Source organism: Macaca nemestrina, chromosome 7, assembly GCF_043159975.1.
Source record: "Macaca nemestrina isolate mMacNem1 chromosome 7, mMacNem.hap1, whole genome shotgun sequence".
NCBI lineage: Eukaryota > Metazoa > Chordata > Mammalia > Primates > Cercopithecidae > Macaca > Macaca nemestrina.
In genome coordinates this window covers 177,966,956-177,988,234 of record NC_092131.1, presented here as the reverse complement: position 1 = coordinate 177,988,234, position 21,279 = coordinate 177,966,956, and the positions used below count along the sequence as shown (strand labels likewise).

General features: G+C 46.3%; 1 protein-coding gene across 1 annotated transcript in view; it reads left to right on the top strand.

Moving 5' to 3' along the window:
* LOC105497431 (HECT and RLD domain containing E3 ubiquitin protein ligase 2) overlaps positions 1-21,279 on the top strand; it is a 222,446-nt gene that overhangs the window by 52,324 nt on the left and 148,843 nt on the right. The window contains exons 6-16 of the mRNA XM_071067311.1: positions 2,132-2,232; positions 2,692-2,848; positions 4,166-4,276; positions 4,799-4,970; positions 6,301-6,474; positions 8,288-8,476; positions 9,167-9,318; positions 12,141-12,298; positions 12,384-12,497; positions 14,896-15,147; positions 17,384-17,577. Of these exons, the coding sequence (XP_070923412.1) occupies positions 2,132-2,232; positions 2,692-2,848; positions 4,166-4,276; positions 4,799-4,970; positions 6,301-6,474; positions 8,288-8,476; positions 9,167-9,318; positions 12,141-12,298; positions 12,384-12,497; positions 14,896-15,147; positions 17,384-17,577 (1,774 nt within the window). The remainder of the gene's footprint in view (positions 1-2,131; positions 2,233-2,691; positions 2,849-4,165; positions 4,277-4,798; positions 4,971-6,300; positions 6,475-8,287; positions 8,477-9,166; positions 9,319-12,140; positions 12,299-12,383; positions 12,498-14,895; positions 15,148-17,383; positions 17,578-21,279) is intronic.

The window sequence follows — 21,279 nt, the reverse complement described above, 5'->3', positions numbered from 1 at the left end:
ACAGGCTTGAGCCACCGCGCCTGGCCGACGTTGGCTTTTTAATTTTATATTGTTATTATTGTAATTTTTGGAGACAAGATCTCACCCTGATGCCCAAGCTGGAGTGCAGTGATACAGTCATAGCTCACTGCAGCCTCAAACTCCTGGGCTCAAGCCGTCCTCTCATTTCAGCTTCCTGAGTAGCTGGGACCACAGATGCACGACACCACACCCGGCTAATTTTGTATTTGTAGTGACTGAGGTCTTATTATGTTTCCCAGGGTTGTCTTGAACTCCTGGCCTCAAGCAAGATTGAGTTTTTTCACTCAGCATAATCCCCTTGACATTTTCCCAAGGGGGTCGTTCATGTATCATTATTTCATTATTGCTGAGTAGTTTTTTTTTTGAGACAGAGTCTCACTTTGTCGCCCAGGCCAGGCTGTGGTGCAGTGGCGCGATCTTGGCTCACTGCAACCTCCACCTCCCAGGTACAAGCAATTCTGCCTCAGCTTCCCAAGTAGCTGGGACTCCAGGCGTGCACCACCACACCCGGCTTATTTTTGTATTTTTAGTAGAGATGGGGTTTTGCCATGCTGACCAAGCTGGTCTCCAACTCCTGACCTAAAGTGACTCGCCCACCTCCTCTGACAACACTTGGCCCTGTGCTTTCTCTTATAAGGACTGTGTGTCCTGTTACGTGTCTGTGTCTTGTCGTGTTCATATTTCTTATTTAGGAGCAAAGATTTCCGTCTTTCAGGTACCCAGTGCCCTTCTCAGAGGTTCTTGTGTTTCCTCTCTGAGCTCCTGTTGCGTTTTTCAGGCACTTACGGATAAGCATGTACTGTTGCCCCTGGCCAGCTGTGTTCTTCATTGCCATTTTTATTACACATTATATCTTGGGGAGATCCTTCTGTAACATCCCTCTTTTTTTTTTGAGATGGAGCCTTACTCTGCCTCCCAGGCTGGAGTGCAGAGGTGCGATTTTGGCTCACTACAACCTCCATGTCCCAGGTTCAGGCAATTCTCCTGCCTCAGCCTCCGAGTAGCTGGGATTATAGGCACGCTGCCACCACACCTGGCAAATTTTTGTATGTTTAGTGGAGACAGGGTTTCATCATGTTAGCCAGGCTGGTCTTGAACTCCATATCACCTGTTTTTATAGGATTTCCCCTGATCATAAAGCAAATTTTAGTAAATTTGGAGAATATTGTTTATAGTAGCAATACTGTAATATTAGAACTATGATATAGTATAAAGCATAACATACAATTACTTGCTGTGCGTGATTGAGTTGAGATTATATATGCTTTTTTATTTTATTTTATTTTGTTTTATTTTATTTTATTTTATTTTATTTTATTTTATTTTTGAGACAGAGTCTTGCTCTGTCTCCCAGGCTGGAGTGCAGTGGCATGATCTCGGCTCACTGCAAGCTCCGACCCCCGGGTTCATGCCATTCTCCTGCCTCAGCCCCCCTATGTATGCATTTTTGTATTCTAGCCTTTTCTCTCTTGTACAGGATGATTTTTATGGTGAGCCATTTGCATAGCCTTTTACAACATGCAGAATGAAACTGTGATTTGTGAAATTAACATACACAAGTAGTGAAAAGCTTAAAAAGACACAGGAGGGTGATGAGCACTTCCCTCAGAAGAGAGCAACTCCTCATGGGGTGGGTGAAGCATGCAGGGCTTCACCCGTGGCCGGGAGTGGACCCTGAGTGGAGGACGCTGGAGCTGGGGCGAGCCAGGCGAGCTGGGGCGAGGTGTGCGACTCTGTTGCTTTTCCTCCAGCTCCTTTCTGGTCTGGTCTCCCATGTGGGGTTTAGTCTCCCTCCGTTTCTGTATTTATCTGCTTATTGTCTGCTTCCTCCCACTAGAATCTCGCTTTGTGAGGTCATTTCATGAGCATTTTCCCAAGACATTTAAAATTCCTTGTACATTTCTTTGATTCTTAAAGAGAAAACTTTTCCTTTACGAAAGACGTTTGATGAAAGTTGTTAAACAACAAAACTAAAAATGCACTTGTAATCCTGTCACGTGAGGAAAACCATTGGTTGGATTTTGGTACACACCCTCTCATAGTATTGATTTTATGTAGTATCTGCACCCTCCGCTGCTGACTGGTTATATGTTCCGTGTGTCGTCTGCAGTTCCCGGCCTGTGGGCAAAGGCGTGGAGGGGCTCGCCAGAGTGGGATCTCGAGCGGCGCTGTCTTTCGCCTTCGCCTTCCTGCGCAGGGCCTGGCGATCAGGTACGGTCCCTGGTGTTGCGCGTGGTTCTGCTTCCCTAACACACCAACAGTCTGGGTTTCGAGCTCGGTTCAGCCACCGTGTGCCCTTTGGCTGATCCCATGTGCTCTCTGCGCCTCAGTTTCCTTGCTTGTGAGATGAGAGGCTGCAGAGGCTGTTTGGGTTTTCATGTCTGTGCTTTAGAGAAAAAAAAGAGCAAGTGCATGCACCCCCCACCCCACGCCAGCCACTACCATGGAACACCTGAGTACGGACTTAATTCTAGAAGAACAAGAAGTTAGTGTAGTGCTCATGTGACAGCCATGAAACACAGAATTGACTGGAACAGCTGTGCTAGATTTTGGCCTGTTGAGTGAGGGATTAGAAAGGGGACAGTGGCATCTTCTCTCGCTGAGGGCTGGGAAGCCCAGCGGGAGAGTAAGGGGAGTGGGGGGGCTCCTCTGACGCGTGTGTGCGCCCAGGAGAGGATGCGGACCTCTGCAGTGAGCTGTTGCAGGAGTCCCTGGATGCCCTGCGAGCACTTCCCGAGGCCTCGCTCTTCGACGAGAGCACCGTGTCCTCTGTGTGGCTGGAGGTGGTGGAGAGAGCGACCAGGTTCCTCAGGTCTGTCGTGACCGGGTGAGTTCTTTCCTTTCTTGCCTTCTGCTTGCAGACAGCTGGCCTGCTGGAGGCTGGTTCTTACCACCCTTGCTTTAGAGCTAAGAGGCCTAGTAGGTTGGTTTCTCGTCTGTTTTCAGCGGGCTCTCGGTGCTGTGATTCCGGGTCTGGGTTCTCAGCTTTTCTGGTGATTCGATTTATGATCCTCTGACTAGACCCAGGAAGCTGTGATACTAAATGAGACGACGAGGGAGGATGCTTAGAGTTTTGGCCATCAGTCATTCGTGGAGGGTTGAGCGCTTACATTGTGTGTCTCTGTGATGATTAGGAGCTGCTGTTCTGAGTGCAGAGTGGCACTTGGTTTGAAGTCTTATAGATAATGTGGGAGTAAACAACTACTCAAGATCAAATTGTTTAGTCCTGTAACTGATGTTTTTAGTGTAAAACATTTTGAATAGGAATCATTTGTGTGTAAGGAAAAACATGAACTCTGGTCTTGGGTGCTAGGCATTGTTGTTAAGGTTTTTAAATGTAAAGGAATTCAACAGGAAGGACAGGTGCAGAGGAAAAGTGAGGCTGCTCCTCACTCTCCTTGCCAGAGGTCAGCACTGTGCCTTCTTCCAGCGGGCAGGAGGCCTTTGGCGTTTGCGCCCCCGGCTCTGAGTCCACTTCCTGAGCCTGCTGGTGAAGGCATCACCACAGAGTTTTAACGCTGGAGGCCCTGAACATAGGCTTGGACTTGATTTCAAAAATTGAGCTATAATACTGATGCCATAAGATCTTTTTTCTGCAGTCTTGGGATAGAATTTTTAAATATTTATCATTGAGTAACATAGAAAAGTGAAAAATATTTTATTGATCAGAGATAGAAAGTAGTGTAGACATTTTGCCTCCAGATTCTCAGGTGGTTTTAGAAATTGGTTCTCTGATTCTGTAGGTGAATGTTGATACTGTTATAGTCTTAACACGTCATTGAAACTGTAAAAGATAGCTAGATAGTCTACTCATGTTTTGGATAATGAGATAAATTATTTTGTGCTTCGCACACTTGGAGTATGTCATCTACTGTAATATGGTATATTACATGGTATATATTATATAATATGGTATATTACATGGTATATTAATGAATACTTAAAATATAGTTGTGTAAGCTAATTAATCATATACTTTAAAATCTCTGAATAAATCTGAGTAGTAAGTCTCAAAAACTTGATTCTAAATATTAAAAACATTTCCTTCCTTGGGAGGGAGCGTGTAGGAAACGTGCAGTGTGATTGTAAGCATGCTGTCTTTCTGGAGGTCGCTTTGTTCCTGCATCTACTGCTTTCATTTCAGGGATGTTCACGGAACGCCAGGCACCAAAGGGCCAGGAAGCATCCCCCTGCAAGACCAGCACTTGGCCCTGGCCATCCTGCTCGAGCTGGCTGTGCAGAGAGGCACGCTGAGGTGAGGGCTGGCGCAGACTGGGAACGCTTTGGGGAAGTGCCTCTGTATCCAAATACCTGTTGCACTGTGTGCATTTCACTGAATCGTTTGTGACTGCAGCAGATGTGTGGTGCTCTGTAACCAGAGAACCATGTCCCAGAGCTTGCTCTCTCTTTACCTTTTCATCACTTGCTTTTTTATGCTCTGTTTTCTAGCCTGGTAACTGTTCTTTCTTTCTTTTTTTTCTTTCAGTTTACCTAACTTAATTATTTTTATTCCATGAATTTAAGATCCTAGATCTTTCATGTAAACGTGCTCTTTGAGCTTCTTAACTGGTCTTTCCTATCAGCAGAAGGCGATGTCTTGTGCTAAAATCTCCGTGGCAATTCAGTGATTTAATTACCACAGCTTTACTTTCGTTTCCTTTCAGATCCCAAGTATTTCTTCACTTCTATCTAGATGTGTTTGCTTTTATTTTTGATCAACCATGAAGAAAAAAAGTTAATGTGTTTTTACTAGGAATGAATATCTTTTCTCCTTTAGCCAAATGTTGTCTGCCATCCTGTTGTTGCTTCAGCTGTGGGACAGCGGGGCACAGGAGACTGACAATGAGCGTTCCGCCCAGGGCACCAGTGCCCCGCTTTTGCCCTTGCTGCAGAGGTTCCAGAGCATCATTTGCAGTAAGGATACACCCCACTCCGAGGGCGACATGCACGTGAGTGTCATGATCGCACTTTGTGTTTAGGTGGCACTCGATTCTAGTTATTTTTTAAGCCAGACCAGCGTGCATGTCCACGGCAGTGTTTTTCTCTGTTGTGTGTGTGTTCGGTGGTAACAGCAGTGAGTCAGATGAGACAGGTGTGGGAGGTCACTTGTTTGTGGAGAAGACTCGGTTTGGCTCAGTGAGCACTGAGTTCCTTATCAGCGGAGAACCGAGCTTGAAACACGCACTTTTAAATCAGTACCAGAAAAGAACAACAAAAATGGTGGTCTGCCTTGTTGGTCCTTCCTGTGTGCTGGGCTCTATGCAGGCTATGTCACCTGAGCTGTCACTCTGTTGAGTACCAGCTCCCCGCTTAACAGGTGTGGATGCCGAGCTGGGGAGGAGCAGGTGTGTGGGGTCCTGGGCCTAAACCTCTAGGATGCTGGTCTTTACAGGTCAAGTACAAGTTGGATTTTGCCAGTCTTTTCAGGAAAGTCTTAGGCATTTCAATATCGTGCTTTGGTTTAATTTTTCTATTATTTGGCAGTCTTTTTTTTTTTTTTTTTTTTTTGAGATGGAGTCTTTCTCTGTCGCCCAGGCTGGAGTGCAGTGGCGTGATCTTGGCTCACTGCAGGCTGGGCCTCCTGGGTTTACGCCGTTGTCCTGCCTCAGCCTCCAGAGTAGCTGGGACTACAGGTGCCCGCCACCACGCCCAGCTAATTTTTTTGTATTTTTAGTAGAGATGAGGTTTCACCGTGTTAGCCAGGATGGTCTTGATCTCCTGACCTTGTGATCCGCGCGCCTAGGCCTCCCAAAGTGCTGGGAGTACAGGGGTGAGCCACCGTGCCCGGCCTATTATTTGGCAGCCTTTAAACTAATGATAATAGGGCTCTTCTGCCTTTTGAAGAATTAGAGCTGTGATTTAATTTGCAAATGAAAGTAGGTGTTCTCCAGAGTGGGATATTAAAATAAAGATTTTGGTTTTAGCTTTCAAGGCCAGCTTGAGATGCTGTGCTGGGTTTCCCCAGAGGTGGTTCTGCCTTTCTCCAGGGGTCCTAGGCCTGTGGGGTGGTTTGGTTGTGTTAGTAATCTGTGTGGATTCAACTTACCTGTGGTATCATAAATGTATACATGCACAGTCAATGTTGTGGACATGTATACCACAAACTTAGACAGTTACCCAGTTTATATGCTGCATAAATATGTAGATGTGTAGTATAACTGTATCATCAACATTGTCATTTGATGTGTCAGATGAGTCAATACCAAATTATAAAGAGTGGTTGAAGGCTAATTGTGTCACTTTAATTTTTCTGAATGTCTGTTTACTTTTCCTTTCTAGCTTTTGTCTGGTCCCCTGAGCCCCAACGAGAGTTTCCTGAGGTACCTCACCCTTCCCCAAGACAGCGAGCTTGCCATTGACCTGCGACAGACGGCGGTTGTCGTCATGGCCCACTTAGACCGTCTGGCTACGCCCTGTATGCCTCCGCTGTGCAGCTCTCCGACGTCTCATAAGGTGTGTGCAAGAACCACGTTCTCCTTGTGTTTTGTGGCTAGTACCACTTCTAGGTTGTCATCCTGGGCCCGTGTGGAGACTTGCGTTTTCTGGTGTTGATGGGGGGAGCTGGCTTGTGGTTTGAAATGTGTTTGCAGTTGAAGGTGTTATCCGTGTTGAGAGTGAGTGATGAGCAAGCTGAGGTGCACAGGCCTGGGGACCCAATCTGGGGGCCCAGGTTCCAGGTTCAGGTGGCACAGCCCCAGAGAGCTCCCCTTTATCCACAGCCCCAGGCCCTCCCACCTTCTGCAGGGGGTTCCACAGCCTTCTTTATACTCTGAATGCAGACTGTCTTAGTATGTAATGCTGGTTATGGTAGTGACAGTATAATTCTATATTCTATCTGTTATGTAATAGTAATGGTAATAGTAGTGATTTGCGTGTGTGGAGCACCTGTAGGGTGCAGGCCCGCTGAGGACCTCATGCACGCTATTGTGGATCACTATGTCAATGATAAAACTGCCTTTGGGAATGGTAGTGAACTTTCCTAGGGTAGAACAGTAATCCTAGTTTTGAATCCAGATTTTTTTAGCATTTTATTTCTAATATGAAGAGTATTTATTTTGTTTTACAATAAAAAAAAAAAAGAGTCACATGGTTCAAAAATCAAAACTAGGCAGAGACACACTGTCGCTTCCCTTGCCCACCCCTTCTACCCAGTTTCCCACCTGCCCCCTCTCACTTTTCAGTCTCCTCTGTAACCTCCTTGTTCTCTGGAATGACTATGCTAGTGGTAGCATGTTGCATTACTTGTGTTGCTTATTTTTTTTTACTAACCATATATACTGGAGTACTTTATCAGAGTGTCACTATTTGTTTTTATAAAGTAGCTTACTCTTCAGTGTGCGGATGTGTCTTTTATGTGTTTTTCTTTAGTGAGTCTCTTATTGGTGGACACTTGGGCTTACTGCCACAGTGTTGCTATACAAGTAGTGCTGAGGGTCGGGTGTGGTGGCTCACGCCTGTAATCCCAGCACTTTGGAAGGCCTAGGTGGGCGGATCACCCGAGGTTGGGAGTTTGAGACCAGCCTGGCCAACTTGGAGAAACCCCGTCTCAACTAAAAAATACAAAAATTAGCCGGGCTTGGTGGCACATGCCTGTAATCCCAGCTGCTCGGGAGGCTGAGGTAGGAGAATCACTGGAACCTGGGAGGCAGACGTTGCTGTGAGCCAAGATCGCACCATTGCACTCCAGCCTGGGCAACAAGAGTGAAACTCCATCTCAAACAACAACAATAACAACAAACACAAATAGTGCTGCAGGGCCTGCCCTGGAACACGTGTGCTCCATGTGTGCACGCGTGTGTGCCTGTGCACATGCGCAGGTGGGGATGCACCTAGTGTGGGCTGGTTGTCATCAGGTTGCTCCTGTACAACTTGATTTTTTCTCACCACCAATAGGGATGCTGGTCTCCCTGCCTCGTGTGTGGGCTTTTGGGATTTTGCCTCCTAAAGCACAAGATGGTGACCCTGATGTAGTTTGAGCATTTTAAAATATATTAGTATTTAAGGGCCATTTATAGTACTTTTTAATGGGCACTGTTAAAATGAAATGCAATGGAAATGGAAAAATAATGTGTTCAGTTGCTTCATCATACCTGTTAAATGAGGTAATACAGCGTGGTACCAGCCATTTTGATGTTTTGAATCTGCGTATTTTCTCTTTATTTGCTTTGTTTTTGTCTTATAATATCTCAGTGTTACTCCCAGTCATTTTTGTTTTGTTTTGTTTTGTTTGTTGCTGTTGTAAAAGAAAACGTTTACTTTCTTACAGGGATCATTGCAAGAGGTCATAGGTTGGGGGTTAATAGGATGGAAATACTATGCCAATGTGATTGGTCCGATCCAGTGCGAAGGCCTGGCCAACCTGGGAGTCACACAGATTGCCTGTGCAGAGAAGCGCTTCCTGATTCTGTCACGCAATGGCCGTGTGTACACACAGGCCTACAATAGTGACACACTGGTAAGTGTTCTGGGCACTGTGCCTGCAGTGTTCCCTTGCGGGGCAGGGTCTGTACTGCAGATGCACAAACTGTGGGGTTTCTTTCAGCCATTTGATTTCTGAACGTTGATTAAGTTTCTGTTTATTGTATATTATGTTTAATAATCTCAGTTTTAATATTGTCAAGATTTGGGTTGTGAAGATTAGGAAGTCCTTACAGTGAAACTCATTGCTAATCATGAGATTTCCGTTTGTAAACTCACTTTACACATGTAAACTCATTTGACTTTGAGGCCAGGCAGGTGACAGATGAGGGAGTTGGGCCTCATGGGGATAGTGGCAGATTGGGACGTGGCATGTTTTCATTAAAGCGGGGTGTTCCTCCCTGTCGGCTGCATGTCTCTGTGGCACGGGGCTAGCCTGCCCAGCCCCCGCATCGGCTCTGGTCCTGCCCGGCCCCCGCATCGGCTCTGGTCCTGTCCCGGCCTCCGCGTCGGCTCTGGTCCTGCCGCGGCGCACTTGGAGGCTGCCCGCTGTTCTGTTGGTGCTGGGTGGGAAGGGCTGGAGAGCCGGCCCCGTGGCCCCCAGAGACTTGTGCCCCACTTCCAGTTAGAGCAGGCGTTGCTTGGGGACACATGATAAAGGAGAGCTGCGCTGGTTTCATTTTCCTTGGACTGATGACGACTTTTCTTCATATTTTTCCTTTTTTAGGCCCCACAGCTGGTCCAAGGCCTTGCGTCCAGAAACATTGTAAAAATTGCTGCGCATTCTGATGGTCACCACTACCTGGCCTTGGCTGCCACTGGAGAGGTGTACTCCTGGGGCTGTGGGGACGGCGGACGGCTGGGCCATGGGGACACTGTGTATGTATTGCTCGTTCCTGTAGGGGACACACTCCTCTTTTATGTTGCCATATCCTAAACAGGCTGGAGTGCAGAAGCGTGTCCAGGTGTTTGCCAGCTGCCCTGACGTGTAGCGCTGGGTTGGAGCGAGACACTACGATATGCTGCCTCCTTGGTGATGGCTTAGGAGCTCTGCCCGTGCGTGGAAGGCAACAGGAATTGGCCTTTCTGCTCTTCTCCACCCCGTGCAGCCTTGGCCGCCTTGTCTCTACTCAAATCGCATCCCCACTGTGGAGTTTGCCAAAACAAATCCCACAGCACTGTTCCTTCATTCACAAACAGTTCCCCCTGTCTCCCATAGATAAGGTTGTCACCCTTTCCTTGAGCCATTAGATTATTTTTACGGGAACGAAAATCAGCAGTTTCTTCCTAATATTATCCTATTCAGTTGAACCTTTTATTGTGAAAGAACAGAAATAAAATAGAAAGTTGTTACAAATGCCAGGTTGTAAAAATTGAGAGGTCTGCCAGCCCCGTGGAGTGATGGGAACCCTCTTGTACTTTGCTGTTGTGCGTGGAACTCTGGCATGAGGTTTAAATGAAGGATGTATGTACAGACCAACGCAGCAAGCCCATTTCATGCGGGCCAGAGTCCTGAGCACAGAGTGGGCAGTGCAGAGCTTGAAATAAGCCCTTGTGTCCCTTGAGAGGAGCCCGCAGGGCATGGCCCGTGCACACCACAGGGTGGAGTTGAGGGCATCATTGCCGACAGCATCCGCTGGGAAGATCCCAAACTGAGAGAAAAGCAGAGTGATGTGTATTGTGTGGTACATGTATGCCAAGCTCAGAACAGCCCAACCCTGACAGTGTTGTAAGGGATTCAGACAAATGTTGTAAAACGAGTGAAAAAGAAAAGATTGATCTGCATGGAATTTATAGCTGTTACTCTTACACTGGATCCTAAGGGCTGGGATTGACATGGGGTTCACTGGACTTGAAAGGCATCGAAGTACAGGATGGGGTGGTATGTCTGCTTACTTCCTTTATGGTATTTATAACTGACTTTGTGTAAAATATTTCGTAGTAAAGCAATTCTCAGTCGAGAGTAAGTGCTGGGATGAGTAACTTATTCCTTATTCTAGGACTTCAAGGAAGGAAGAGAGATCAGTGCAGTTGACAGAAGCTGGAGATAACCTTTTGGGGAAGTTGAAACTTAAGCTGAATAAGGGAGAGGTTGTACTGGAGTAGAGTCATTGGGCTGTCGCTGTGTGCGCCTGTGCCACTGTGTGTGTATTTTGCGAACTAGTAGGTCACAAAGTGAGTAAAACCATGTCTTTGGAGAGGCCTGGCTTCTGTAGATTCTCAAGAAAATGTCATCCGTCATAGGAATATATTCTGCATCCTAAGAATAGGATATTTTGCTAACTTTGCAATTTCTTCGACTAGTAAGACTTCTCTACCCTCATCCCCACTGCCTCATACTTTTCATTTGTAAAGTACAGATTGCCGAGTGCTGGCTTCATTCCATCCACATTCATTTAACAAATACATGTAAGTGTCGGTCGGCTTTATGAGGCTTACGTACAACCAGACGACTGAGTTTCGGGTGTAGAGTTGGGTGGGTTTTGGCCAGTGCCCTCAGCTAGGGAGTCACCACCATCAAGACATGGGGCGTGCCCGTCGCGTCCGGGGCCCTGTTTGTGCCCTTTGAGTTGATCCCCACTTCCTCCCTCCAGTTCCTGACAACCTCTGCTCTGCCCTGTCTTGTTATTATTTTGTCTTTTCCATAAGTTAATATAAACAAAGCCATACAGTGTATGGTGTTTTATTTCTGGCGTCTTTCACTTAGCTTGATGTCTTGAGATCCAACCACGTTGCTGGGTGTGTGGGTAATTCCTTCCTTCTGTTGCAGATGGACCATGGCTTTTTTTTGGTTTTGTTTTGTTTTTTTTTTTTGAGACGGAGTCTCGCTCTGTTGCCCAGGCTGGAGTGCAGTGGCCGGATCTCAGCTCACTGCAAGTTCCACCTCCCGGGTTCCCGCCATTCTCCTGCCTCAGCCTCCCGAGTAGCTGGGACTACAGGCGCCTGCCACCTCGCCTGGCTAGTTTTTTGTATTTTTTAGTAGAGACGGGGTTTCACCATGTTAGCCAGGATGGTCTCGATCTCCTGACCTTGTGATCCGCCCGTCTCGGCCTCCCAAAGTGCTGGGATTACAGGCTTGAGCCACCGCGCCCGGCCTGGACCATGGTTTTGAGCCATTGTGAATTAAGCTGCAGTGGACTTTACAAGTCTCTTTTTTTTTTGAGATGGAGTTTTGTTATTGTTGCCCAAGGTGGAGTGCAATGTGGCGATCTCAGCTCACTGCAACCTCTGCCTCTTGGGTTCAAGCGATTCTCCTGCCTCAGCCTCCCAGGTAGCTGGGATTACAGTCACCTGCACCATGCCCAGCTAATTTTGTATTTTTAGTAGAGACAGGGTTTCACCATGTTAGCCAGGCTGGTCTCGAACTCCTGACCTCAGGTGATCTGCCTGCCTTGGCCTCCCAAAGTGCTGGGATTATAGGGGTGGGCCACCACCCCCGGCCTATGGTACAAGTCTTTAACAAACACTGTTTTTATATTTCTACTGGATACCATGCTTGGCATCGGGTTCCAACTTGACAAAAAGTCATGGAGGTGTTAGGTTTTGGAATTCTCTCTTCCTTATTTTATAAGGTACCTGGAAGGTGAAACTGGCCTGATGCTGTGATGGTCTAAATTTGGGTAGTGAATTTCCTTTGCTAACACTAATAAGAAATAACACCAAGAAGAAGGGCATTCATGATTGTTCCCTTCCTCCCCAAGGCCTCTGGAGGAGCCTAAGGTGATCTCCGCCTTCTCTGGAAAGCAGGCCGGGAAGCACGTGGTGCACATCGCTTGCGGGAGCACTTACAGCGCAGCCATCACAGCCGAGGGGGAGCTGTACACTTGGGGCCGTGGGAACTACGGCCGGCTGGGCCACGGTACGTCTGCCCTGCATGAATGGGAGCATGCAGCAGGAGGTGGCCTCTTACAGGACTTAGTAATGGCCGTCCTATCTCTTTGAAGGCTCCAGTGAGGACGAGGCTATTCCGATGCTGGTAGCTGGGCTTAAAGGACTGAAGGTCATCGATGTGGCGTGTGGGAGTGGGGACGCTCAAACCCTGGCTGTCACTGAGAACGGTATGTAGAGCTCTCGCCACCCAGGACAGGGCCTCGAGGACACGCATGGCAGCTTCCCTGTAGGAAGTGAGATGAGTACAGTGGGCCTCACGAGGCCGCCCACCCTGTCGTCCAGTGGGTGTGGGATCAGTGGCATTGGTGAAGAGACCCCGGTGATTACTGGGCTTGTTTGCCTGGGCCTGTCAGCTGGTTAGCAGCTGCCGCCATTCCTGTGTGGGCATTTTATTTTTTAAGAATGAGAGCTGGAATGGAGTGGTTGACACTGAATTGTCTCTGGTATTACATTTCTTAACATTCGGCCACTCTTGATTCCGTGTGGTAATTCCTGCTAAGTCTTTCCGTGTTCTGTAGTCTGACGCTGCGGTATCTGCTTGCTTTGAATTTTGCTTTTGTGTTTGTGTTCCTAACTGAGATCATCCTCATCTTTTTTCAAGGGTACATGATGAGGTTTGATGGTTAAAGTCACGTTGATTTTTTAGAAACAACTCGTCTGTCAGTATTGTGGGGGTCTGTCCTTGGCATCCTGTGTGTCTCTGGCGTTATGGAGTCTTTCTGTGAAATCAGCTGGTACCTGTCAGCTTGCTTTCTCTCCTGCAGAAGTTGAATGGCAGTAGATAATTGAGTGACTTTTGGACATTTCTTAGGTGAAAGATGAAAAATCATTTCAGATACTTCCCTATATGTATAGGTCCCGCTGCCATTGCCGGGACAGACATTGTCAGAGCCATCTTGTTTCTGCTACTGTGAGTCCTAGAGCAAAGGTGGTCTCTGAAAGGCTCCTGCTGCCAAGGAGCTTTCAATTTGACATCTCGTCATTTTGAAATATCTATTATTGAGTGAGTGACAGACCTTAACTGGTTAAAAGTTTTGTGAGGTCTGAGCTGTGTCAGGAGACTAGCCTTGCGTTCTTTAGTGTAGTTGCTACTTTAGTTGAGGTTTGTGGTATGTTGAGTAAACCGCCTTGAACAGGCTGCGGACAGTGTCTTCCTCACACTGGTGTTTCTTTGGTGCAGATCTTGTAGGGAAGTGTCCCTGCTGTGCTGTTATTTTCTGAGACGACTGTTACGGTAGAAGTATCCTACCCTGCAGTCTGGCCTTGGGGGACAGTGGGAAATAGCCTGGCGGGCTACGTGAACAGCGTAATCTTCAGCACAGCGTGTGAAAGTGCACCTCTGCTCTCTGTGTGCGGGTCTGCTGTGCTGCTTTCATTGACCACGTCATAGCGTGTCATCTCCAGTTTCCGGTTCGCTCGGGATTGGCCTGCGTTTGCAGGTGGAGTTGTATTGGTGTGCAGGCCTGCCCACTCATTTACGTATTGTCTGTGGCTGCTTTCCTGTGACAGTGGCACAGCTGGGTCGTTGGGACAGAAAGCCCAGAGAGGCTAAAAATATTTACCGTCTGATCGTTGAGGAAAATATTTGCCTCTCTTTAGTTGTTACAAAATAGAATGTGGGAACTTGTGGAGCAATCTGATATCTTCTCTGGTTTCTTTTTCCTGATCTTTTACAGTTTTCACCTTTATGTAATTTCACTTTTTTGTTGTTGTTGTAAGACAGAGTTTCGCTCTGTCACCCAGGCTGGAGTGCAGTGGTGCAGTCTTGGCTCACTGCAACCTCCATCTCCCGGGGTCAAGCAGTTCTCATGCCTCAGCTGGATTATGGATGTTCACCACCACACCTGGCTAATTTCTGTATTTTTAGTACAGACAGGGTTTCGCCATGTGGCCCAGGCTGATCTCGAACTCCTGGGCTCAAGTGATCTGCCGGTCCCGGCCTCCCAAAGTGCTGGGATTACAGGCGTGAGCCACCGTGCCCAGCCTAACAATTTTGTTTTTTAGCAATTCACTTTCATTAAGTTTTTGCATAGTTTTCAGCTTAGTGTTCACAGTAAAAATAAAAATATTTACTTTTGCAATTGCATTTTATCCCTTTATGTAATATTTAGTCAACTTACGTAATTATGCTGATACATGCAGTTGGGAACACATACACTGGTACGGCTGACCAGCGGTCATCATGGTGGCAACAGAAACAGGCAGGCAAACGGGAGGGCAGTCTGCAAGCATCTGCAGTGTGCCGGGCCCCAGTTACTGTGTGTTATGGAGGTAGTGGGCCTTTGATTATGTGAAGCAGTTAACATTGAGCCCAGGCTAGTAAGAGTCAGGACTTGGTTTTTCATGGAATGAAAACAAAAGGAGACTCAGCTTTCCCTTTCTTTATTGCTTCTATACCAACCTCAAGTGTCAACTAGGTTTCATTTGCTCAGTGGCCACCCTTTTAGTGTTAACTATATACATGGGTGGTCTAGATTAGTGTGCGTTTTTCATTATTTTCAGTCATTTAAAGTTTTTCACTAAAATGCAGAGTTGTTGTTATTTGAATGCATTTGTATTTTTTAGGGCAAGTGTGGTCTTGGGGAGATGGTGATTATGGGAAATTGGGCAGAGGTGGTAGTGATGGCTGCAAAACCCCAAAGCTGATTGAAAAGCTTCAAGACTTGGATGTGGTCAAAGTCCGCTGTGGAAGTCAGTTTTCCATTGCTTTGACGAAAGATGGCCAAGTTTATTCATGGGGAAAAGGTGACAACCAGAGACTTGGACACGGAACAGAGGAACATGTTCGTTATCCAAAACTCTTAGAAGGCTTGCAAGGTGAGTGCAAATGTAAACTGTTAAAACCCTTCAGGACAATTTCTTTAGTAATCTTTTAAAGTGTGCAGGTTTTATGTTCTTAACCTGACTTTCCGTGAATGGACTGTCATTAGAAACTTTGACTGCCAGCTTGGTATAGGTGTTAATACCAATTGGAAAGTGGGTGTGTCTCTATTACAAAATGAGTTGAATTACTCTTCCCAAATGCAACGTAAACCCATTGAGTTTTACAAACATCGCTACTTTCTGTGGCAGGCACCCATGCATCACTCAGCAGGCTGGACTCTGGAAGGGTTCCCTCTATGTGGTGAGGTCACCTGTACTTGTACTGCAGACACACTGACACCGTGAGGGTGCGTTGTGCTGTGGGGCCACATTGGCAGGTGGGATTGGGCCCACCTGGGACGCTCTGATGTGAACTCGTCCTTGGTGGGGGCTTCCTGCTTGCTCAGTTGCAAAGGTGTCCCGCATGCATTGTGGTTGGAGGGAACAGATGGAAGCCGAGGTGTGTAGATATGAGTGCCGGCGCCTTCAGTGTGGGCTGCGGGTGCAGGCAGAGAGGATGGGGGCCTCCGCAAGAAGACCCTGAAATTCTTCTATGGTGTTCTCACTAGGGACGTTACGCTGCAGGAAGTTGGGGTGGGGGCCATCAAAACTGTGATGGCGGAGGGATTTTTCTAAGGCAAAACTGGACTTTTCTGTGGCACTTGGCCTAGTGGTTGGGAGGTAGTCTTCATCCTAGTCGAGAACTGGGGAAGGGCAGGCAAGCTGACAAGAAAGTAGGGAAGAAGGGAAAAGGCAGCGACAGGTACGTCAGATGGACTCTTTAGGGTTCTCTCTCGGGGGTGGGCGGCCTTTTTCTTAAAGGGCCAGATTGTATTTGAAGCAGGCGGACGTGGCTGTGTTCCAACACCAGCGTCTTCACAGAAGCAGGCCTTGGGCTGCGCTCTGTGTGGGGGCTGTAGTTCGTTGGGTCCTGGTACTGCACACATTCTTTGTGTGTTTGCTTCTTTACCAAGTGGGTTTGGAAGTGAAACTTCTTTTTTTTTTTTGAGGCGGAGTCTCGCTCTGTCGCCCAGGCTGGAGTGCAGTGGCGCGATCTCGGCTCACTGCAAGCTCCGCCTCCCGGGTTCCCGCCATTCTCCTGCCTCAGCCTCCCGAGTAGCTGGGACTACAGGCGCCGCCACCACGCCCGGCTAATTTTTTTGTATTTTTAGTGGAGACGGGGTTTCACCGTGTTAACCAGGATGGTCTCGATCTCCTGACCTCGTGATCCGCCCGTCTCGGCCTCCCAAAGTGCTGGGATTACAGGCTTGAGCCACCGCGCCCGGCCTGGAAGTGAAACTTCTAAGTGAGACTTGTCAGTTCCTTTCTCCATTGGTTTTATTTTAACGCATGTTAATATCTCGATGACTGAGAGTTTTGTGTGCCCATACGGTATGTATTATGTTCTGAGCTTCTGAGATAAGTGGTAGAGTAATAAGTTTCCTCTGTGTCATTGAATGGTGTTTGAATTTCATGTGCCTTCTTGTTTATATTCCCCTCCATTAGTGTAGGAAAGCTACGATGATCATTATAGAAATCTTTTACTTTCAGAGTATTTACATTACTGTTGATAAACACTTTTTTTTCTTGCTGATATTAACTTATGGTAAGTTCCCAGGATAGAATTGTTCCCCTTACGGTTTTTCAGCTGAATTGTTTTATATGTTGACCTTTCTGAGCAACACCCTTTGTGTTGACCATGTTAGATTTACCAGCAAGGAAAAATAGAATATTTTGCTAAGTGTTTAAATAGAAACAATGTTTTAAATATTGATATCACCTAACTCTGAGAGAACAATAGGTTTTTCTTAGGAAGCCTTCCTCAGTGAAGAGTGTGCTGTGCATTGTTACATCTGGGATGGGAGAATATGATCTAATAGTTAATTAAAAGCACATTGTTTCTCTCTGAATGAGAATCTGAATGAGGAGGAGAAAAAAGAACAGATCGTTTTTCGTATCCTAGCATTATGATCTTTGTAGGCTGTGGGTCCTAACAAATTGTAGCTGACAAAATAGAGGAGTTTTAATAACACACCCAAAGCAAATGAATTGTGCTTAATATTAAAGCAACAGGTTACCCTCAAGAAGTTAATGTTAAAAGCTCTCTGGCCTGAATGGCCTAGTGGAAATACCTTTGTTGCAGCAGAAGTCCCAGGCTTGAAGCTGCATCTGCATCCCTCTTTCCTTGTAGGGAAGAAGGTGATTGATGTGGCTGCCGGCTCCACCCACTGCCTGGCTCTGACTGAGGACAGCGAGGTCCACAGCTGGGGGAGCAACGACCAGTGCCAGCACTTTGACACCTTGCGTGTGACCAAGCCAGAACCTGCAGCATTGCCGGGACTGGACACCAAACACATAGTGGGAATTGCCTGTGGGCCTGCCCAGGTACGGAATATAGAGCTTGATTTGGTGTTTAGGAGGATTTTGGTTTCCAGTTGTTCATTACTAGTATGTAGAAAATACCACTGAGTTTTGTTTGTTGCTCTCATGTCCTGCAGTTGTGCTAAACTCATTTGTTATGAGCATCATTGTCGTTTCCTTGGGTTTTCTTCATGAACAATTATACTGTCTGTATAGAGGGGCAGTTCCATTTCTTCCTTTCCAATCTGCCTGCCTTTGATGTCTTTTCCCGGCCTGGTTGCCCTGGCCAGGACTTGCGGTGTGAAGCTGAGTAGGAGAGGGGACAGTGGGCGCCCCGCCTTGCTCCGGACTGTAGGGGAGGGCAGTTCAGTCTTTCACCATCGGCTGTGATGTTGGCTGCGGGTGTTTATGTAGATGCCTTATTCCCAGATTAAGGCAGTTTCTTTAATTCCCCCTTTTAGAAGCTTATAAAAAATCCTGAATGGATGTTACAATTTGTTAAATGCTTTTAATCTTCTCAAATGAAATGGTCATGTAGTTTTCCTTCTTTAGTGTGTTAGTATGGTGTATTACATAGATGATTTTTACTTTTTTTCTTAAACATTTTTTTTTTTCCTTTCTTAGAGATGGAGTTTCACTGTGTTGCCCAGGCTGGTCTTGAACTCCTGAGCTCAAGTGGTCTACCTGCCTTGGCCTCCCAAAGTGCTGGAATTACAGACGAGAGACACTGCACTGGCCTGATTTTTAAATACTGACCAAGCCTTGTGTTACTGGCGTAAACATCACTTGGCCACAATTTACTACTCTATTTCTTTCTTTTTTTTTTTTTTTCCTGAGACGGAGTCTCGCTCTATCACCCAGACTGGAGTGCATTGGTGCAATCTCAGCTCTCTGCACCCTGTGCCTCCTGGGTTCAAGCAATTCTCCTGCCTCATCCTCCTGAGTAGCTGGGATTACAAAATACAAAATTTTTGTATTTTTTTGTTTTTTAGAGATGGGGTTTCACCTTGTTGGCCAACCTGGTCTCCAACTCCTGACCTCACATGATCCACCCTCCTTGCCACCCCAAAGTTTTGGGATTACGGGCATGAGCCACCGCGCCCGGTCCCATTCTGTTTCTATATTGTTAAATTTGACTTGCTAACATGTTGTTGAGGATTTTTCTGTCGATGCTTATCAGGGATGTTGATTTGTGGTTTTTTTCTTTGTATTATACTATCTTGTCTGACTTTCAGTGGGGAAAGCTGACCTCATACAAAGTATTGGCATGTGTTCCCTCCTTTTCCATTTCCTATAGGGATTGTGTAGAATTAGTGTTATTTCTTCTTTACATGTTTTTGAATCCATCTGAGCCTGGAGATTTCTTTCTAAAAGATTTTACGCTGGGCGCGGTGGCTCACGCCTGTAATCCCAGCACGTTGGGAAGCCGAGGCGGGCGGATCACCAGAGGTCAGGAGTTTGAGACCAGCCTGGCTAACATGGTGAAACCCCGTTTCTACTGAAAATACAAAAAATTAGTCGAGCTTGGTGGCGTGCGCCTGTAGTCCCAGCTACTCAAGAGGCTGGGGCAGGAGAATCGCTTGAACCCGGGAGGTGGAGATTGCAGTGAGTCGGGATCGCACCACTGCACTCCAGCCTGGGCAATTAGAGCGAAACTCCGTCTCAAAAAAAAAAAAAAAACAAAGCAAACAAACAAAGAAAAGATTTTTCAACTTCAATTTCTTTAATCGATATAGAACTATTCAGGTGACCTGTTTGTTTCCAGGAGGATTTTCCTGGTTTGTGGCACTCAGACATTGCTTTATTTCATCTGTGTTGTCTGATTTGTACATGTGAGGTTTTCCTTAGTATTCTGCTAACCATCTGAAGCCTGTGGTGCCTGCGGTGATGTCCCTTCATTCGTTCCTGATACTCATAATTTGTATCTTTTCTGTTTTTTTCTTTGTCAGTTTTTCTTTTTTTTTTTTTTTTTTTTTTTTGAGACGGAGTCTCACTCTGTCGCCCAGGCTGGAGTGCAGTGGCGTGATCTTGGCTCACTGCAAGCTCCGCCTCCTGGGTTTACGCCATTCTCCTGCCTCAGCCTCCTGAGTAGCTGGGACTACAGGCGCCCGCCACCGCCCCCGGCTAATTTTTTGTATTTTTAGTAGAGACGGGGTTTCACCGTGGTCTCGATCTCCTGACCTTGTGATCCGCCCGCCTCGGCCTCCCAAAGTGCTGGGATTACAGGCGTAAGCCACCGCGCCCGGCCTGTTTGTCAGTTTTTCTAGCATTTTTCAATTTTGTTGATCTTTTCATAGAACAATCTTTTAGTTTTATTAATTGTTCCCTTGTTTTTTTGCTTTCAATCTCATTGATTTCTGCTTTTATCTTGTCATTTGTCCCTTTGGCTTGTTTTGTGTTCACTTTGGTCTTTTTCTAGTTTCTTAAGTTGGAAACGTAGATTGCTGATTTAGACTTACCTTTTTTTGTAATATATAATGATTTGATGCTGTAAATTTTCCTCTAAACAGTGCTTTAATCAAACCCACAAATTTTGGTGTGTTTCAATTTATGTTCAAAATATTTTCTAATTTCTCTTGAGAATTGTTTTTTGATCCATGGATTATTATTACTATTTTTTTTTTCTGAGCTGGAGTTTCGCTCTTGTTGCTCAGGCTGGAGTGCAATGGCCTGATTTCGGCTCTCTGCAACCTCTGTCTCCCGGATTCAAGCGATTCTTCTGCCTCAGCCTCCTGATTAGCTGTGACTACAGGTGCCCGCCACCATGCCTGGCTAATTTTTTTGTATTTTCAGTAGAGATGGGGTTTCTCCATGTTGGCCAGGCTGGTCTTGAACCCCTTGCCTCAGGTGATCCCCGCACCTTGGCCTCCCAAAGTATTGGTATTACAGGCGTGAGCCACTGTGCCCGGACTGACCCATGGATTATTAAGTATGTTGTTCAGTTTTTAAGTGTGTGTAGATTGTTCTGTTCGTGATTTCTAGTTTAATACCATTGTGAATGGAGAGCAAACTGTATATGATTTCATTTCTTTTAAATTTGTTAAGATTTGTTTTATGTCTCAGGATATGTTCTCTCTTAGCGAACATTCTGTATGTGCTTAAAAAGTATATGTATGGCTGGGCGCGGTGGCTCACGTTTGTAATCCTAGCACTTTGGGAGGCTGAGGCAGGTGGATCATGAGGTCAGATGATGGAGACCATCCTGGCTAACATGGTGAAACCCTATCTCTACTAAAAATACAAAAAAAATTAGCCTGGCTTGGTGGCGGGCACCTGTAGTCCCAGCTACTTGGGAGGCTGAGGCTCCAACTTGGGTGACAAAGTGAGACTCCGTCTCAAAAAAAAAAAAAGTATATGTATTTTGCTGTTGTTGGGTGAAGTGTTGTATAAATTAGATCCAGTTTATTGATGGTGTTCTACAGTTCTCCTAGATCCTTGCCGATTGCTTGTTCTCTCACTGTGAAAGGTAGTGTGTGAGTTATATGCGTCTAACAATTGATTGTCTAGTTAGAGTTGCTGTTATACCACTTCAAGTGGATGGAGATCTTCACTGCCATCCATTAATGTGCATTAATCATTTTGAGAGTGAAAAGATTGTTAAAAATGTTTTTACTTTTTTAGATATGGCCAAATGAGATGGGGCTATTGAAATGGGCGGGAAGATTAGAAGCTGACAGTGTGTGAGCTAGACACCCATGAATGCCTTTGGACTGGGCAGTTAGAGGG